The sequence below is a fragment of the Salvia splendens genome, chromosome 2 (assembly GCF_004379255.2).
Source record: "Salvia splendens isolate huo1 chromosome 2, SspV2, whole genome shotgun sequence".
NCBI classification, from domain to species: domain Eukaryota; kingdom Viridiplantae; phylum Streptophyta; class Magnoliopsida; order Lamiales; family Lamiaceae; genus Salvia; species Salvia splendens.
The window spans coordinates 548,106-563,681 of record NC_056033.1 but is presented as its reverse complement, the minus strand read 5'-3'; the positions used below and the strand labels follow the sequence as shown (position 1 = coordinate 563,681).

The 15,576-nt window shown below is 36.6% G+C and overlaps 4 protein-coding genes across 5 annotated transcripts; 2 read left to right on the top strand and 2 right to left on the bottom strand.

The window, feature by feature from the left end:
• The first annotated feature begins 5,811 nt into the window (after window positions 1-5,811).
• LOC121793093 (auxin-induced protein 10A5-like) lies at window positions 5,812-6,186 on the top strand. The gene has a single exon (XM_042191291.1). The coding sequence runs from the start codon at window positions 5,812-5,814 to the stop codon at window positions 6,184-6,186; it is 375 nt and encodes a 124-aa protein (XP_042047225.1).
• Window positions 6,187-6,682: 496 nt separating this feature from the next.
• On the bottom strand, window positions 6,683-10,186 carry LOC121781461 (ABC transporter F family member 1-like). The gene is made up of 6 exons (XM_042179201.1): window positions 10,066-10,186; window positions 9,774-9,986; window positions 8,884-8,957; window positions 8,587-8,797; window positions 8,268-8,502; window positions 6,683-8,150 (listed from the first exon to the last, which is right to left on the bottom strand). The coding sequence occupies exons 2-6, from the start codon at window positions 9,984-9,986 to the stop codon at window positions 7,093-7,095; spliced, it is 1,791 nt and encodes a 596-aa protein (XP_042035135.1). The 5' UTR covers window positions 10,066-10,186; the 3' UTR covers window positions 6,683-7,092.
• A 161-nt stretch (window positions 10,187-10,347) lies between these two features.
• On the top strand, window positions 10,348-12,020 carry LOC121762911. The gene is made up of 2 exons (XM_042158943.1): window positions 10,348-10,451; window positions 11,390-12,020. The coding sequence occupies exon 2, from the start codon at window positions 11,405-11,407 to the stop codon at window positions 11,828-11,830; it is 426 nt and encodes a 141-aa protein (XP_042014877.1). The 5' UTR covers window positions 10,348-10,451; window positions 11,390-11,404; the 3' UTR covers window positions 11,831-12,020.
• Window positions 12,021-12,114: 94 nt separating this feature from the next.
• On the bottom strand, window positions 12,115-13,467 carry LOC121762898 (heavy metal-associated isoprenylated plant protein 3-like). 2 transcript variants are annotated; one of them, XM_042158922.1, is made up of 5 exons: window positions 13,228-13,467; window positions 13,008-13,161; window positions 12,731-12,939; window positions 12,580-12,667; window positions 12,115-12,501 (listed from the first exon to the last, which is right to left on the bottom strand). In XM_042158922.1, the coding sequence occupies exons 1-5, from the start codon at window positions 13,234-13,236 to the stop codon at window positions 12,158-12,160; spliced, it is 804 nt and encodes a 267-aa protein (XP_042014856.1). In that variant the 5' UTR covers window positions 13,237-13,467; the 3' UTR covers window positions 12,115-12,157. The 2 variants fall into 2 exon arrangements, with proteins under 2 accessions (XP_042014856.1, XP_042014864.1); XM_042158930.1 differs by having other exon boundaries at window positions 12,731-12,927.
• Between the last annotated feature and the right edge of the window lie 2,109 nt (window positions 13,468-15,576).

Here is a 15,576-nt window from a genome sequence, read left to right as displayed (position 1 = left end):
CTAAATATTGCATATGTCTTTTAGGATTGGTGACAATGAGTTGACACTCTTTTGTATTAAATGCATCCACTTTATCTGTTCCCATCTCATCTGTAAAGTGCTTTGGAGGCCAAATTCATACTTCAACAACAAATACATAAATAAATTGGTAGATTTTCAAACTTCATGATATGATATTGTGACTGAATATTATTTTCATATTTCTCAAAATCCGCACTCAGAATCATTTGTATACTTAATTAATAAATTTCAGTTGTAATAAGATCAGGAACACAAACACGAACACGATCACTAATTCCCCTCGTAGATAAATAAAGCAAAACAAGGAGGAAGAAGAAAAGCAAAACAATATCATGTGCAGAGGAATTGTTAGGGCACCATGTGATTAGTTTGGCTACTGGAGAACTGGATCTTACTATATTTTAATCATTGGCAATCAGAAATAGAAAGGGTATTTTTACCTATTAATATCACAATCAAATTTTACATTTATAATCAATTTTGGAAATAAAAAATGTGATCTTCATTTCCCAGTGTGCTCTAATTTTACCGACTTTCATATATCAAATTACATCGATTAAATTGGACGCATTAATTAAAATTTACGTTTATTGTTTTAAGAAAATATTGGAACCGATTATGTTCTACTTATCGAGACCACATCTATCTCACATGGCCCACATCTAAATGCATGATGCAATGTTTCTAATTATTATTATTGTAATTATCAAATAAGTGTATTGCTTAAAATTATATATGGCTGAGCTACGTTGTGGTCCATCACGAATATTCAGTTATTTATATTTGAATTTTCAGGGAATTTAATATTTTTATTCAAATTAAATTTGAGAATTAGGAATTTTCACATGTTGTTGCTTTAATCCTATCTGATTCATTTCTCTATCTTTTTTATTTTTTCTTTGTTTTACTATTATTATTATCAATAGACCATAATGAAAATATAAATTTGTTAATTTTTTATAAATTAAGTTGAATTTTTATTTTAAAATTTAAAAATCTTGTTTGGAAACCATGAAATGTCTTGTTGAATTAAGGGTGACAAATCGTGCGGGTTAGGTCGTTGATACCCGAACCCGACTTGTTAAGGAAACTCTCAACTCGAACATGAACCAATTTTTTTACCTTCAAACCCAAACCTAACTCATACACGACATGATATATAATAAGGATTGAAACGACATGATAACAACACAAACATGATTTACATGATTGAAACTAAAATTACACGATTTACATGATTAAACCTTATTTATATAAGTAGTTCATTTACACGATAAAATCTGATTTACACGAACCAATAAAATAAAATTAATTAAAATAAAGGAAAATTGCGCATTAAATCACAAGTCTTAGTTGACTTCTGGTATATTCCACAACTTACAAAGTTAGTTAATTAAATCATACTAATAACTTATAGCACTTTCGCAGTTGTCCCATGACTTAAAGTTTCACCACACAAACAACGTTTTTGTCCATATGGAAAACATGGGCGTCCACTGCACCACATAATCGCCAAAAATTTTAAGTTATGTTTGATTAGCTAATTTTATAAGTTGTGAGATAAACCAAAAATCAATTAAAAGTTGTGACTTAAATGATAATTTCTCTTAAAATAATTAAAATAAAAACATTATTTGTAATGGGTCACTGACTCAACTTATTTTAACACAAGAAATTCCCGCAAGTGTACGGGGCTAGTGTAGCACAAAGTAAGCAAGAGTATCGTATCCCACAGAGATAAATTGTGTAAACTCAAGTACCACGAACCGATTTCAACTACTATTTAGACAAAGCAAATGTTTGGTTTTGGTAAATAACTAATGAACATAAGCAAAGTAAAACAAAAGACAAAAGATAAAGTTTCAAATAAGAGAACGAGGTGGAGCTTTGGATCCGACTACAATACCCACAATGTAAACAACTCAACAACTTTGATTACCCGTTGAAGTCTCTAGGATTAGTAGGACAATCGCTATTCTAGGCTAAGCCCCCTCTCGAGTGCACTCAACCCGTTGATTAACTATTAATATTGAAGTCTCCTTCTAATACTTCACAATTAACACCTATACACAAAAGATTCACGCCCTCACTCTAGAATTCCTTCTCTCGAATGCAAATTATCTAGGTGTTGTTCATTCTTTTATCAATCCTAATTAGGTATCTCTCGATTACTCAAAACTAGGTCAATATATCCAATTGTTAGCTAGGCAATTGAATTGAAAGGCACAAGAATGAAGCAAAATAATCACAAGAGCATAGGTAATCAAAAGCTATTGAATTAATCACAAGTGTTCATTGTAGTCCTCACCAAAACTCTACAAATGATTTAGCTACTCATATTCAACTCAAAAACATAAGAATAAACATAGTCATTGAATAAAACATGAAAACCAATGAAAATACTCCCAAGGGTGGATTGAACGGAAATTCGTCTTCGTCTTCAATCTTGTTGAGGATCGGGACGCCTTTCCTCTCAATTCCACTCTCCAAACCTTCAAAAGCTGCAATGGGGCGTGTATGATATGTTGAGGTCGAAAACCTAGGTCTCCTTTTATACCCGGGGCGGAAATAATAGCAATTTCAATCTCGCAGAACACATCGCCCGACCGGGCGATTTTAAGTCGCCAAAACGCCCGGTCGGGCGAACTTTCTGGAGTTCGCGACCAAAACGCCCGGTCGGGCGTTTTCCCCTTAAAAATCGCCCGGTCGGGCGTTTTCTCTGGAATCCTCCAAAAGCATTGTCTTCGTCTTCGAAAGGGCTTCGCGTGAGTATCTTGCACGCCCCCATCGGAGTCCGGATGAGAGAGTTATGGCTATTATACGAAAGTCGCGCATTGAAGCGCGCCCGGTCAGGCGATTCTTCCTTCAAGCTCGTTTTCAAGTCATTTTCACCTGTTTTAGCTCCAAACACTTGACAAACTCGTCAAAACACTTATGTAGTGAATAATGGATGTAAACTCAAGTAGTATGCTACAAAAACACTGAAATATTCACGTTAAACATCCAAAATACTTGCTAAACCACGAGTTTATCAGTCACCCATACCAACTTGAACTCAACTTAAAATTATTGAGTACCTAATAAGTCAATCTAATAAGAATTCTATACATGCAATGAGAGGTTAGGCTTAACTCAAATTCATTAATTTTATAACGAATTTTTGCATCGAGTTTTGTGGGTGTCCTAAATTTCGAGGGCTATGTTAGAATCCTTGAGTGAAATGTCAGGCATCACGCACGGGCCTATTAATTAACAATCGTGGTCACATGCAACTTGAAGGCGTATTTTATGTGTCGACTTAAATAGGTTATTCTTTGGTAAATGGTCAAAAGTTTTTGTCTATAAATTCTAATAATATGGAGTATAAATAAGTTGATAGTTGTATATCCACGCCGAAACCTACACAATCCTATTAATTAATTACATGAAATCTTACTACATTTCACGTTTCTAGATTAGACACACACACTACGTGCACTTTTTGATACTTTAAATGCTCACTTGTTATATTAAAGCCACCGGAATAGCAATATAAATACTACTAGTAGTATAATTGTTTTTTTTTTTTATCGAATATGCTATTTCTGTTTCTAAATCATATCTATTCACAATATTATTATTAGTATTATTGGCGTCATATTATAGTATTATATTGGATGCATAATTAATGTTTCCACTCTTAATAAAATAGTAGGGCTGGTTCTAAATGTTATTAATAAATTATAAGTAAAAATTGAGGAATTTAAATAGAAGTGATATGCATTCTAGCTGCTACAGGTTTTTGCCATCATAATATAATTAGGCAGCCAAAAATATGAACAACATAAACAATATAAGATGAGAAATGCATATATGTAACATGGGGTTCCTGAATTCTTGACCACAAAAGAAATGGATGAAAATTCTCCCAACTAAAATTCGACACTTTTATTTGATGCCAACTACAATAGTATTTGTGTTCGATATAAGGCCTGCCGAATTGACTGCTTAATAGTGACCTTTCATGAAACTATCAAACTTTAATCATGTGCAATGGTCTCCCAATTTTCCTTAACTACTATTGCAATTGCATTTCCTCTCTTTTATCTCATATTTTTACACGAACATGCATGCCCTTCTGCATGTAATTATCTCAATTAGTACAATTAAATCAAACATTAATAAACTTTAGTTGACTTATTTAAAATAATGAAAAAAGTCCAAATAAATGGTAGTATATGTTTTCATGGAATATTTATTCCAACAAACAATTTATACTAGTTGTATTTTGAAGTAATATTGTCTGCGTTTAAAATTCTTTATCTAGAATGTGGTTATGAATTTGACATTCACCAACTAAGTCACTCCAAAGTGACAATTATAGTACTCAAGGAGAAAAAATTCACTAGTCAAGACACACCAAGGTGTCATTATGACATGGTATGTCTATCCAATAATTATTTGACAAATGGAAATAGATTGACACCTAAACTAATCTCACCTAATGGGACTTTAACTTTATTTGGAAAAATACTTACATATGTTAATATTTGTGAACTTCCTATATACTCCTACAAATCTCAAATATGCATTCATATGCACACACATATACAACGTATATATTAAGAAAATATTTTTGAAAGACTTTTATCATAATTTTAAGTTTGAACTAGTAATATTTATTCATTTATGATGTACACAGATATTTAATACTATATTAACTATTTATATACTAATTTTGAAAGGGTTAATGTGATCACGATTAGTATTTATTTTAATTATTTTTAATTTTGAATTTAATTGCTATTTTTACATGAGTAGATCTATTGTATTTTGTTTTTGGAGTTTTTTCATACCATATAGATATATTTGATGTAATAATATTATTTTTTTTTATAATGTTCTAATCATTCATATGGTTAATGATGTGCAATGGCAAAAAAAAACTAAACCATATATATTTTAAATATGCGCAAAAATATTTTACATCACAATTAATATCATGTGAAAATTAATAATATTAGATTAATTAAAAGTAACTAAAGTGTATATCATATGAAAATTAAAAAAGAAGTTAATTACAGTAATATCATATGAAAATTAAGTTTTATCTAAAATATTTTACATCATGTTTAATATCATAAAGATTAACAAAATTAAGTTAATTAAAATAATTTCAATGAATTTGTTCAGAAGACTAATCACGAAATTATGTGAATATACATGGATGCATATTTTTCATATATAGGAAGTTCAAAAGGTGTTACCATATTTTGGCCTTTTTCTAAAGAAGTGAATTACATATTATGTATGATTAGTTTGAGTATTAATCACTTTCCATTTGTCACATAATTATTGGGTAGACATGCCATGTCATAATGACACCTTGGTGTGTCTTGACTAGTAAATTTTTTCTCAGTACTGAAGTATTTTTTTTTGGCAACTTTCATTACTATATAATCAGTAGTATTAAAAAACTTTGTGACAAAAAAACTTAGGCAGAAATGAGTAATACCGACAGCTTAAGTACGGAGCTTATTTTAATGAAATGGAGTATAAATTAAGTACGTGTACTTATATAACGGACAAATTAAGCTGTCACGGGTTTTGTTTTTCACCGAATTTTAAAATTTTAATTATTACAATTGATTGCTTTATAAGCGGAAAATTATTACCACCACTCACAAAAACATAATATCAACATTCTCGTTTCTTTTCTTTTTTTTTTTTAATTATTAATTCGATCTAGACCTCTCTCTATATATTTGTACACGCATCATTGTAGCTTAACAGAAACACAATCTAACAAACATGCCAAAAGCAAGAGCAAGCGTGAAAAGGAAAAATGGCGGTTTTGTAAAGCTGAAAATAGTGGTGAAAATGCTACAAAAAAGTTTGATTCCTCGAAAGAAATGGGTGCCGGAGGACGTGAAGGAGGGGCACTTCGCGGTGATGGCGGTCGAAGATGACGACCTTAAGAGGTTCGTTTTGCCCTTGAGTTTCTTGACCCGTCCCTCCTTCCTGCGCTTGTTGGAGCAGGCGGCCGAGGAGTATGGCTTCCATCACCATGGGGCGCTCACGCTGCCTTGCTCCCCGACTGAGCTTGAGGGGATATTGGCGGAGCAATGGGCGCCCCAGGGGGGCTCTGCTTGGGATTGCTATCAGACCGTCGTTAAAACATGTTGATTTTTACCAGATACTCATTTCGTATCACTTTAAGTGACACATTTGTAAGTTCCACATTTTTTTTTCTGTTAATAAAGATAGTTGCAAAGTTGGGAATTTGACCACTTTTTGGGCAAGTGCATACAGCATACCCCATTTAGACTCATTGGAGGTGTATCGGGGAGCATTTGTCTTCTTTTTTTCGAAATTTAAATTTTTTATGTTCTTTCATAGTTTGTAGTATTTTCTATTTATGCTGCAACAGATTGACAAAAGAAACACACAAACTCATGCTCTTGTATTTTAGATCCTACTTTTATATATTAATTTTATAATAAAATGTGAGTAGAAATGAATTAGTGGAATATAAGATTCGCTAACAAAAAATGATAAAAAGTGAAATAAGACAAATTGTGGGAAGAAGAGAAATGAAAAAATGGGACAAACTTTTAGGGACAGAGAGTACTTTAAATAAAAGAAGCTGTAAACACACACATAATGAAAGTAAACAAGGTTCTTTTAAACAGTAATAGCAGTCGTATTCAAACAGAATATTCCAAATCCTCAACAACGCATAAAAAAAACCATAAGTTGGCAGTCATTATATGTTTATTAAGAAAAATACAAGTAGAATAAAACAGTAATGGTCTCAACTCTCAAGGATGATAATGGAAATTCAGTACATCAAAATTTATAGAACACGCATAATAATCAAAATATTAGTGGAGGGGGAGAAGCCACCTCCGCCTCTTGGACGCCAGGGCATGACACAGAATATAGCAGCCAGCACCCATTTCACATCTACCTCACCTAATGCGCGACTTACACAGGCATCATCACCGGACAGAATACCCGCCCGAGCACACCATAGCTATGCGAGGAAAACTAGCTCTGCCTGTGCTCTGCCTCATACACTACCATCTCACCTCAGTCCAACAAGCCGGCTCTCGCCCTTAGGTGCCGCTTGAAGTCCATGATGTCTCCCTCCCACCGAGTCACGGCCTGATTCTCGCAAACCCATATCTCTTTCGCGACCTGGTTTATCAGCCTGAAATCGTGGCTAACAAGAACCAACCCACCATCCCATTCATTAAGTGCCTCCGCCAGTGAGTCAATCGTCTCAATATCCAGATGGTTAGTTGGCTCATCCAGCAGTAGCATGTGCGGTTGCCTCCAAGCTAGCCATGCAAAGATCACACGGCTCCTTTGCCCATCAGACAAGTTCTTCATAGACATCACTTGTGCTTTGCCGGTGAGCCCAAACCTTCCAACTATGGCTCTCATCTTCTCTTCTTCATGTCCGGGATACTCCCTCATCATATACTGGAGGGCTGACATTTCCACATCAAGTTTCTCAGCCAAATGCTGATGGAACTGTGCGATCCTCAAGTGGTTATGGCGACGAACCATGCCATCCTGAGGAACCAAATCCCCTGTCATCAGCTTTAGCAGGGTGCTTTTCCCAGCACCATTAGGTCCCACCAGTGCCACTCTCGAATCAAGGTCAACACCAAAATCAACATTCTTGTAGATGAGATTATCAGGAGTGTAGCCAAATTTCACTTCCACAAACTGAAGAACAGGAGGAGGGAGCTTTCCAACATCAGTAAATCTGAAAACAAGGACCTTATCCCGGGCCACCTTCTCTGTAAGACCTCCACGCTCCATCTTTGCCAAAGTTTTCTCTTTACTCTGGGCCTGACGCGCAAGCTTAGCAGATCCATGACCAAACCGTGCAATGTATTCCTTCATTGAAGCTATCTGCTCCTGCTCCCACTTGTATTGTTTCATCTGGTTCTCCTCAAGTTCAGATCTGGTTTGGCAATACTGGTCGAAATTTCCAGAGTAGAGCTTTATCTTCTTACTCTGCATATGTATGATGTTGGTGCATACTCCGTTCAGGAAATCCTGGGAATGTGAAACCACAACAAGAATTCGCTCGAACTTCTTCAACATCTCCTCTAACCAGACACATGCCTCCAAATCTGTGACCATTAAAAAGTGAATACTAAAACAAAATATCAAAAGAACATGCTAATAAACTGTGTATGGATCAAGCAATTGCAGATAAATATAAAGGCCATGCTATCTACTGAGCACACCTAGATGATTTGTTGGTTCATCAAGCAGCAATATGGTTGGGTTCATGAAAAGAGCTCTTGCTAGAGCAATCCTCATCCTCCAGCCTCCAGAAAAGTCACGTGTCTTCTTCTCTTGCATTTGCTTGGTAAAGCCAAGACCAAATAAAATCTCAGCAGCTCGCTTTTCAGCAGTGGCTGCATCCAAAGCATCCAACCGTTCATAAATGAGTTCAAGGGCCTCTCCACCACCATCATCCTATATCAACATATATACAATGAAATATGTTGCAATAAGCTATTACTATGAGAAAAACAACAACTAATTAGCAAAGAAATATACCTTGGCAGACAATATTTCAACTTCTTTCTCCAATTTCAGGCGCACCTCGTCACAACTTATGACGGCCTGAAGTGAGGACATATCAGAAGCTTCAATTTCTCTAGAAAGGTGATAAATATCCATGTGCTCTGGAATAGGAAGCTCACGGGCACCTATCGAAGCAAGAAGAGTAGATTTTCCGCAACCATTCAAACCAAGCAATCCATAACGTCTGCAAACATGAGGCAACAGACATCATGTACAAGTTAAGTTTTTATAAAAATAAGAAGCCATATACAATCCAGGAACACTGCATACCTGCCATAATTCAATTCCAGTTCAGAGTCAACAATAAGATCATGGCCATGGAAAGTCAGGGAAAGTGATTCTATCTGCATAACCCAATAGCAAACCCAATATCAGAATACTTTCATGGGATGGTATATGATTATCCAAATCTAAAATATAAATATCAGTTGCACAGTGAAGGGACAATTCGTACACAATTTACCTTACGCAGAGCATTCCTTACAAGGTTGAACTTATTGGATATACAAGGCACTCATCTAGGTGCACCAAGCTAGTAGCAACAATAAACTAAACATGAGACACTAGTCACACTACACTATAAAATATTTAAAAGATGAAGAAGCCATATCACTAGACGGTTAAGTTTTGCCAAAGAATAGCTAGTTAATACTTTTAGCTAATTATGGAAAATTAATCCCAATGATCCAATTAACATGATACTAATGTTACAAACTTGAGCTCAGGAAGTTAAATTTCATTAACACCTAGTTTTTAAGCACATTTAGACATTTAGAAATCCATAAGTACATCACAAAGTGCAATGTGATGATGATATAACATCTTTACGGCCAAAACCTACTTGCAAGTTTCACCTATAGTATTTAAACAGCTGCATGCAACACCGTTCATAGGTGTAAACTTATAATGCAATGGGGCATTGATACTCAAAATGAATCGGGAAAAATGCATTAGAAACGGAGCTACAGTTTTCTGTTTCTGGTCTATTTGTCTATAAACAACACATAAATATACACAGAGCGCACGATTTCGCCAACACAAATCGAGAGGAAAACAAAAATCCTTTTAAATCAACCGGCATAAAACATCCTACACGAACGACTGAATAGGGAAATCTATTACAAGAAAATTCAACAGAAAACAGGGGATCGAGACCTCACCCGAATATCTCTTGACAAAGGATGGGAGCAGAGAACGCCGGTACACGTCCGATCAGATATGTGAAGATCCCCAACTCCATTGGCCAGACTATCAACCTTGCTGCTACCGTTTTCTGGCGCAGCCACCTTGGATGCGGTGGCCTTACCCCCTCTTTTAGCAGCGGCGGCAGCCTTCTTCTGAGCCGCCTTCTTTTTACTCGCATCAGACACCATCTGCCAACCAAAAGTCAATTCTCCGACCACAAGAGAATGAATTCGAAAAAAAAATCTAGATAATGAATTGGTAATGAACCTTGAATTATAGAAGGTGTTGCAGCGAGATCTAGGGTTCCGCAAGGCTTCCTTTAGTCTCGGCCAAAGCTTAGTGCGGCAAAGCTTTGAATTTGAAGAGTAATAGGAGAATAAGGGTTTGGGTTTGGGTTTGGGTTTGGGGGAATGGTGAATATATAGTGTTGCGACGAATTCCAACGAAAAATCAACCGGAAAAAAGTAGTATAAAAAATAATGGGCTTTCGGCCCATCAAAGTTGGGCCATTATATTTTACTGAAATTGTATGGAAATCGAACCACGTCTCTAATCTGTTCCCCATATCGCTCGTCCTGGCGTGCCTACATATCTCTCCGCCTGCGCCGCTGAGAACTCTTTCAACCCTCTTCTGAAACGCATTTCGTGTTAGAGTAAGCCTTTGTTTCTCGCTGTGACATTTGATGCGGGATCAGTTCTTAAAGCTGTTATATTTGGATATTGAAATTCGATATTGAATCTGTGTGGACATTTTAAAGCTGTGAGTAGCTGTATTTTACCAAGAGTATGGTGGTTCTGTGAAGTTTTTGAGAATCATAGAGGCAAAAGATAGTGATTTAGAGCATCAAACAATGCTAATACGTAGTTTGTGCACTCTACATGTTTGGTTAAATGCCTAATTGATGAGTTAACTAAGAATTCAGCCCCTGCAATTGCTGCATATCCCGATTTTTCTATCTGGTTATAACCGACCAATCGATCAGTTATTTTGAAGCTTTTCTGTTTCGGTTAACTAAAAAATTATTTCTAAGGTGTATTTTCGAATGATGTTTTTTCTCTATTATGATCTTGTTAAAAACTGGTACTATTTCAGCTGGAAATAGATAAGTGGTAATTAATGTGTTTAAAGTACACTTTGCTCCTTAAACTGACAAATGTTGTCGGTTAATCTGTAAAACTCATATCATGGTCAAGTTCATATTTTGTTGTTATATAGGTATAGTATAAATTCCATTTTAATTTTTTTTGTCCTAAGTTGTAATTTGCAATCTGATGTGAATCACGAGTCAAAATGATTGTATAGCCGGAAAATTAGCTTTGCATATGCTATGAGGTAAACTAATACTGGTGTTTTGAAACACTGATGAAAATTACTAGTACTATGTTTAAGAGACTTTAACAACTAGCAATTTTTTAGTACTATGCTAAGTTTTGTGCTCATTCCATAGATAGTTTATAAGTATTTGTTTGATATGCTGCTTGAATACTTTTCAAGATCCGGTTCCGGTGTATATGACCATGTTGGTTTGAAGTATTTATAGTGAGTGCTATTGACTCCTACTCACATGATATTTGTTGTTTGTTGTTACAGAGGTAATATTCACAGATGACATTGCTGAAGAGATATGTGTTGAGACTCTTCATATCATTGAAATATATCACAGCAAATGTGGTAGACAGGAACAATGGACGAATAGTTGCGACGGCTTCAACAGTTGAACACGCTCTCAAAAACTCACTTGAATGTGGGCGTTCTTGTAATGCAAAGGCTGCAGCAGTTGTTGGAGAAGTGCTGGCAATGAGGCTCAGAGTAGATGGTCTCGAACATGGCCAGGGCAGAGGCATTCATGTCAATGTGAACAAGGAAATCGAGAAGAAAGGCTTCCAGAACCGCACAAAGATTTGGGCAGTTGTGAATGCCCTAAATAACAATGGGGTTAAGTTGATTCTCGAGGACGAGGACAACATTCCTCCTCCTGGCTCCAGCTACATAGGCCGACAAAGAGACGATTGCACAAATCCACACGATTGACTGGCTAGCTCGTATCATGTAATCATATATGAGAGGATTGCTCTAAAGGCTACATCCTGATATGTTTCCATATAAGGCATATCAATATGAGATGATCTCCTCCTTCTATGTTGATGGGGTATATGTAATCAATATGAGATGATATCCTTCTTCTATGTTGATGGGGTTATTACATATAGGAATTTTTATCTGATTCTTCTAACTAAACTAATATGCAATTGGTAAAGGTATTTGAAAAAGGAAAAAGTTGCTTAGAATGATTCGATGTGAATTAGGCCATAATAAATTTATAATGCATCTGAATTTCAATAGAAATAAAAATTGTAGTCACATGAGACTACAAGCGTTAGGGTTCTCGTCGCTAAAAAGCTGTGGGGCATGGGTGGATCCGTATGCATACGGGTTGTAGAACGGATCCGGGTAAGGATACCCAACTTGGAAGTGCATTTTGTTATTCCCTTCCATCTTCTCCGCCTTGAGTCCGCCGTTTCCCTTCTCGGCGCCCCCTTTCCCATTCTCGCTCTCTTTCTTCTCGGTCTCCTTCTTAGCCGCCACGATTTGTACCTCCCTCTTTAAATGCTTCTTCAGTACCTCGGCTAACGCCTTCATGTCGAGGGCTCCGGTGACCGTCACCATCTCCTTCTGCTTGTCGATCTGCATATCTCTGTAACCTGTAAACGACGTCGCCAAATGCACATTTCAGCCGCCGTGAAAAATCAATTTGAAGAGATGGAGATGAGAAATCTGACCCTTGGTCTTGACTATGATTTTGCGAATTTTCTGGATGCAGCCCTCGCAGTGTAGGTGCACCTTCAGCTGCGCCGTTGTCACCGGAGGCTGCCAAAAACAAAACAATTATGGCAATTAATGAGTTTTGATTTTGATGAACAGCAACAATACCTCTTTGTAGTCGGACTTTTCGGCATTGGTGGTGTTTTTTTCTTGTGGCGGTTCCTTTTTCTTCTCGGCTTTCTCTCCATTTTTGGTCTGCGGCGAAACCACTTCAACCTTCTTGTGAGTCTTCTTCTCCACCCTTTCCCGGAGCTTAGCCGGATCTATCTTTCCGACGACTGTGATCTGTCCGTCGCCGATATTAGCTGTGTCCACACCTGTATTATTGTTCACGCAACCACTTGTTCAACAAAAATAATTGAAGAAATTTGAGTTGTGAATTTACCGTCGAAAGTGCGAATGCACTTCAAAACCTTGGAAACGCAGCCTTCGCAGTGCAGGTTGGCCTTGAGCACGACGCTGACATTGCCGGCGCTCTCTTTCTTCTTGTTCTCTGTTCCCTCCTTCTTCTGCTCCTTGCCCTTGCTCGTTTTGTTCTGCTGAAAGTTGAATCAAAATCAAAAATCAATTGCGAAAACGGAAGACGAGATTATTGTTGTTATTACCTCAGTCATTGTGGACGATTCAATCTGTTTCTGGTATCTCTCTGCTTTTCAAGTTGAGAAAATGAAAATCGTAGTGGGATTTGGGAGTGTGGTAACAGTTTCTGAGACGTGTGGGTGTGATGATGATGGAGGTTTTATATGTTGCACTGCTCATGAAAACGGATTTGCGTCAACTTTTATTTGGGCCACCATTCTTTCCATCTCAATTCACCTAAATCCAAATTTATGTAATATCCTCTGCTCGAGATGTATGATTCGAGATGATCTGACAATTTCCTACAAGGAGTATAAATTATGGTGAATAAAAAACAAATAATTCACACGCTATGTTATACTCCATTCAGTTCCTATTAACTTTGAGAAATTGTTTAATTTTATTAAGAAAAGTGAAAAAGAATTTAGTGAAATATAAGTGTTGCTTTTATATAAAAGTATCAATTTTATAATTACTATAGGAAAATGAGTAAGTAAAATATATGATTCACTTATCCGTCTCTAATAAAATTGAAATGAAACAATTAATGAGAACCAAATGAGCGCATTAGTTAGAAAGTGTGTACATAAACATTATAACACAACCTAAGAGCATCCGCAACGGTTGCGCTGCTCGCCACCGCCGTCCGCGCCGCTGGCACGGACGCCACCCGCCGCCGCTGCGCTCGCGCCGCTGGCACGGCGCTGCTCGATGCATCGAGCAACGCCGTGCCAGCGAGCAGCTGACGTGGCGCGCCCTCATTCGTCAACGGCATAGCCGTTGGGTTTAAATAATTTTTTTTAAATGATTTTTAATTAAAAAAACTGATAAAAAATAATAAAAAAAAATTCGCTTCCCAAAAAAATTATAACCGTTTTTTCCCACTTTTTAATTTTTTTATTATTTTTTTTAACCAAAAAATACACACTTTCATCTATAAATACCCCCAATTTCACTCCCAAAAACAATTGAGGTTGTTGCCGCCGGATGAGTAGTCTTCCTCGGGTAATATTAGCCAATAATTATGTAATTTTTAATTTTTAGTATTTTAATTATGTAATTTTTAATTTTTAGGATTTTAATTATGTCTTTTTTACTTTATTTGTATTTTGTAATATTTATTGTGATTTTTTAATGAATTTTAGTATTATGGAAATGTTTATGTTTAATTGAATGTTAAATTAATTGTGCTCGTCCTTGCGGAAGAGCACAGTTGTGGGTGTTGTGCTCTTGCCAGAGAGCAGGCATGAATAGTACCGCCCGGGGCCCACAACCGTGCCGCTGGCAAGAGCACGGTTGTGGATGCTCTAACATTTAACGTTGTACCCACAAGATGGAATTAATTAGTGATCGGCTAAGATGTAGGCAGATGTAGTCAAGTACACCCTCCGTCCCAATATATATGAAATATTAAATGTTCGATATAGAATTTTAGGTAACGTAGTTTTGTTAATTAATGAAAAAAAAGAGTAAAGTAATAGAGATGATAATGTTTCCTGAAATGGAATTTTTAGGAAGCATTTTATTTTAATAGAACAATCTAAAAATAAAAATATTTTATTTTTAATGAGACAGAGAGAGTAAAAAAGATAACGGGCAAGCCAACTTGGAAGAATCTGTAGCAAGATCATCACGTTAAGCAACAATTCATGTACCTTTACTATCATAATGACTTGACTCGGCCACATATTATTTCACATCAAGCAGGGCAGGCGGTGCCAGTTCCAATATTCCGGCGTGATCGCGAGAAGGCCGGTGGGTGGGGCGAACGATCAAGAGATAGAGATAGAGATGGATAAAGGTGGATGTGTGCAGCGATAGTTGGGGGAGAAATATGTTGTGGATTTCATTTCATGGCTTCTCCCTTGTAATGCTATCAGATACGCGACTCAATCTTGTTATCACAACGAGATCGATTCCGGAACGAGAAGAACGAATACTTGATATGAAAATGAATAAGCAAAAAAACAATTCTTGGAGAGTCAATGGAAATCTTGTGTTTTATTTGTGTGGAAGATTACAAAACTCTTGGATGAAAAAATTCTTTTTCTTTTTCCACAGCTCGGCTCTATTTAACTAACACTTATCTAACAACTAGTTCAAACCTAACGGCTTTCATTTAAAGCTAACTAACTAGTCGCATCCGACGACGTGCATCAGTTAATGACAACTGTCAACTCCGAACTCGTTTAAGTTCGGCCAACACCGAGCACCAACACCGAGCACTGAGCACCGAGCTCAACACCGAACATTGAGCTCGGTTAATCCCTGAGCACGACTACAAACTCGACCAATCACCGAGCATGATTGCAGTTCGTCAGATCACTGAACAGCATATCGGTCCCTAATCGCCGAACAGTATATTGGTAACCGAA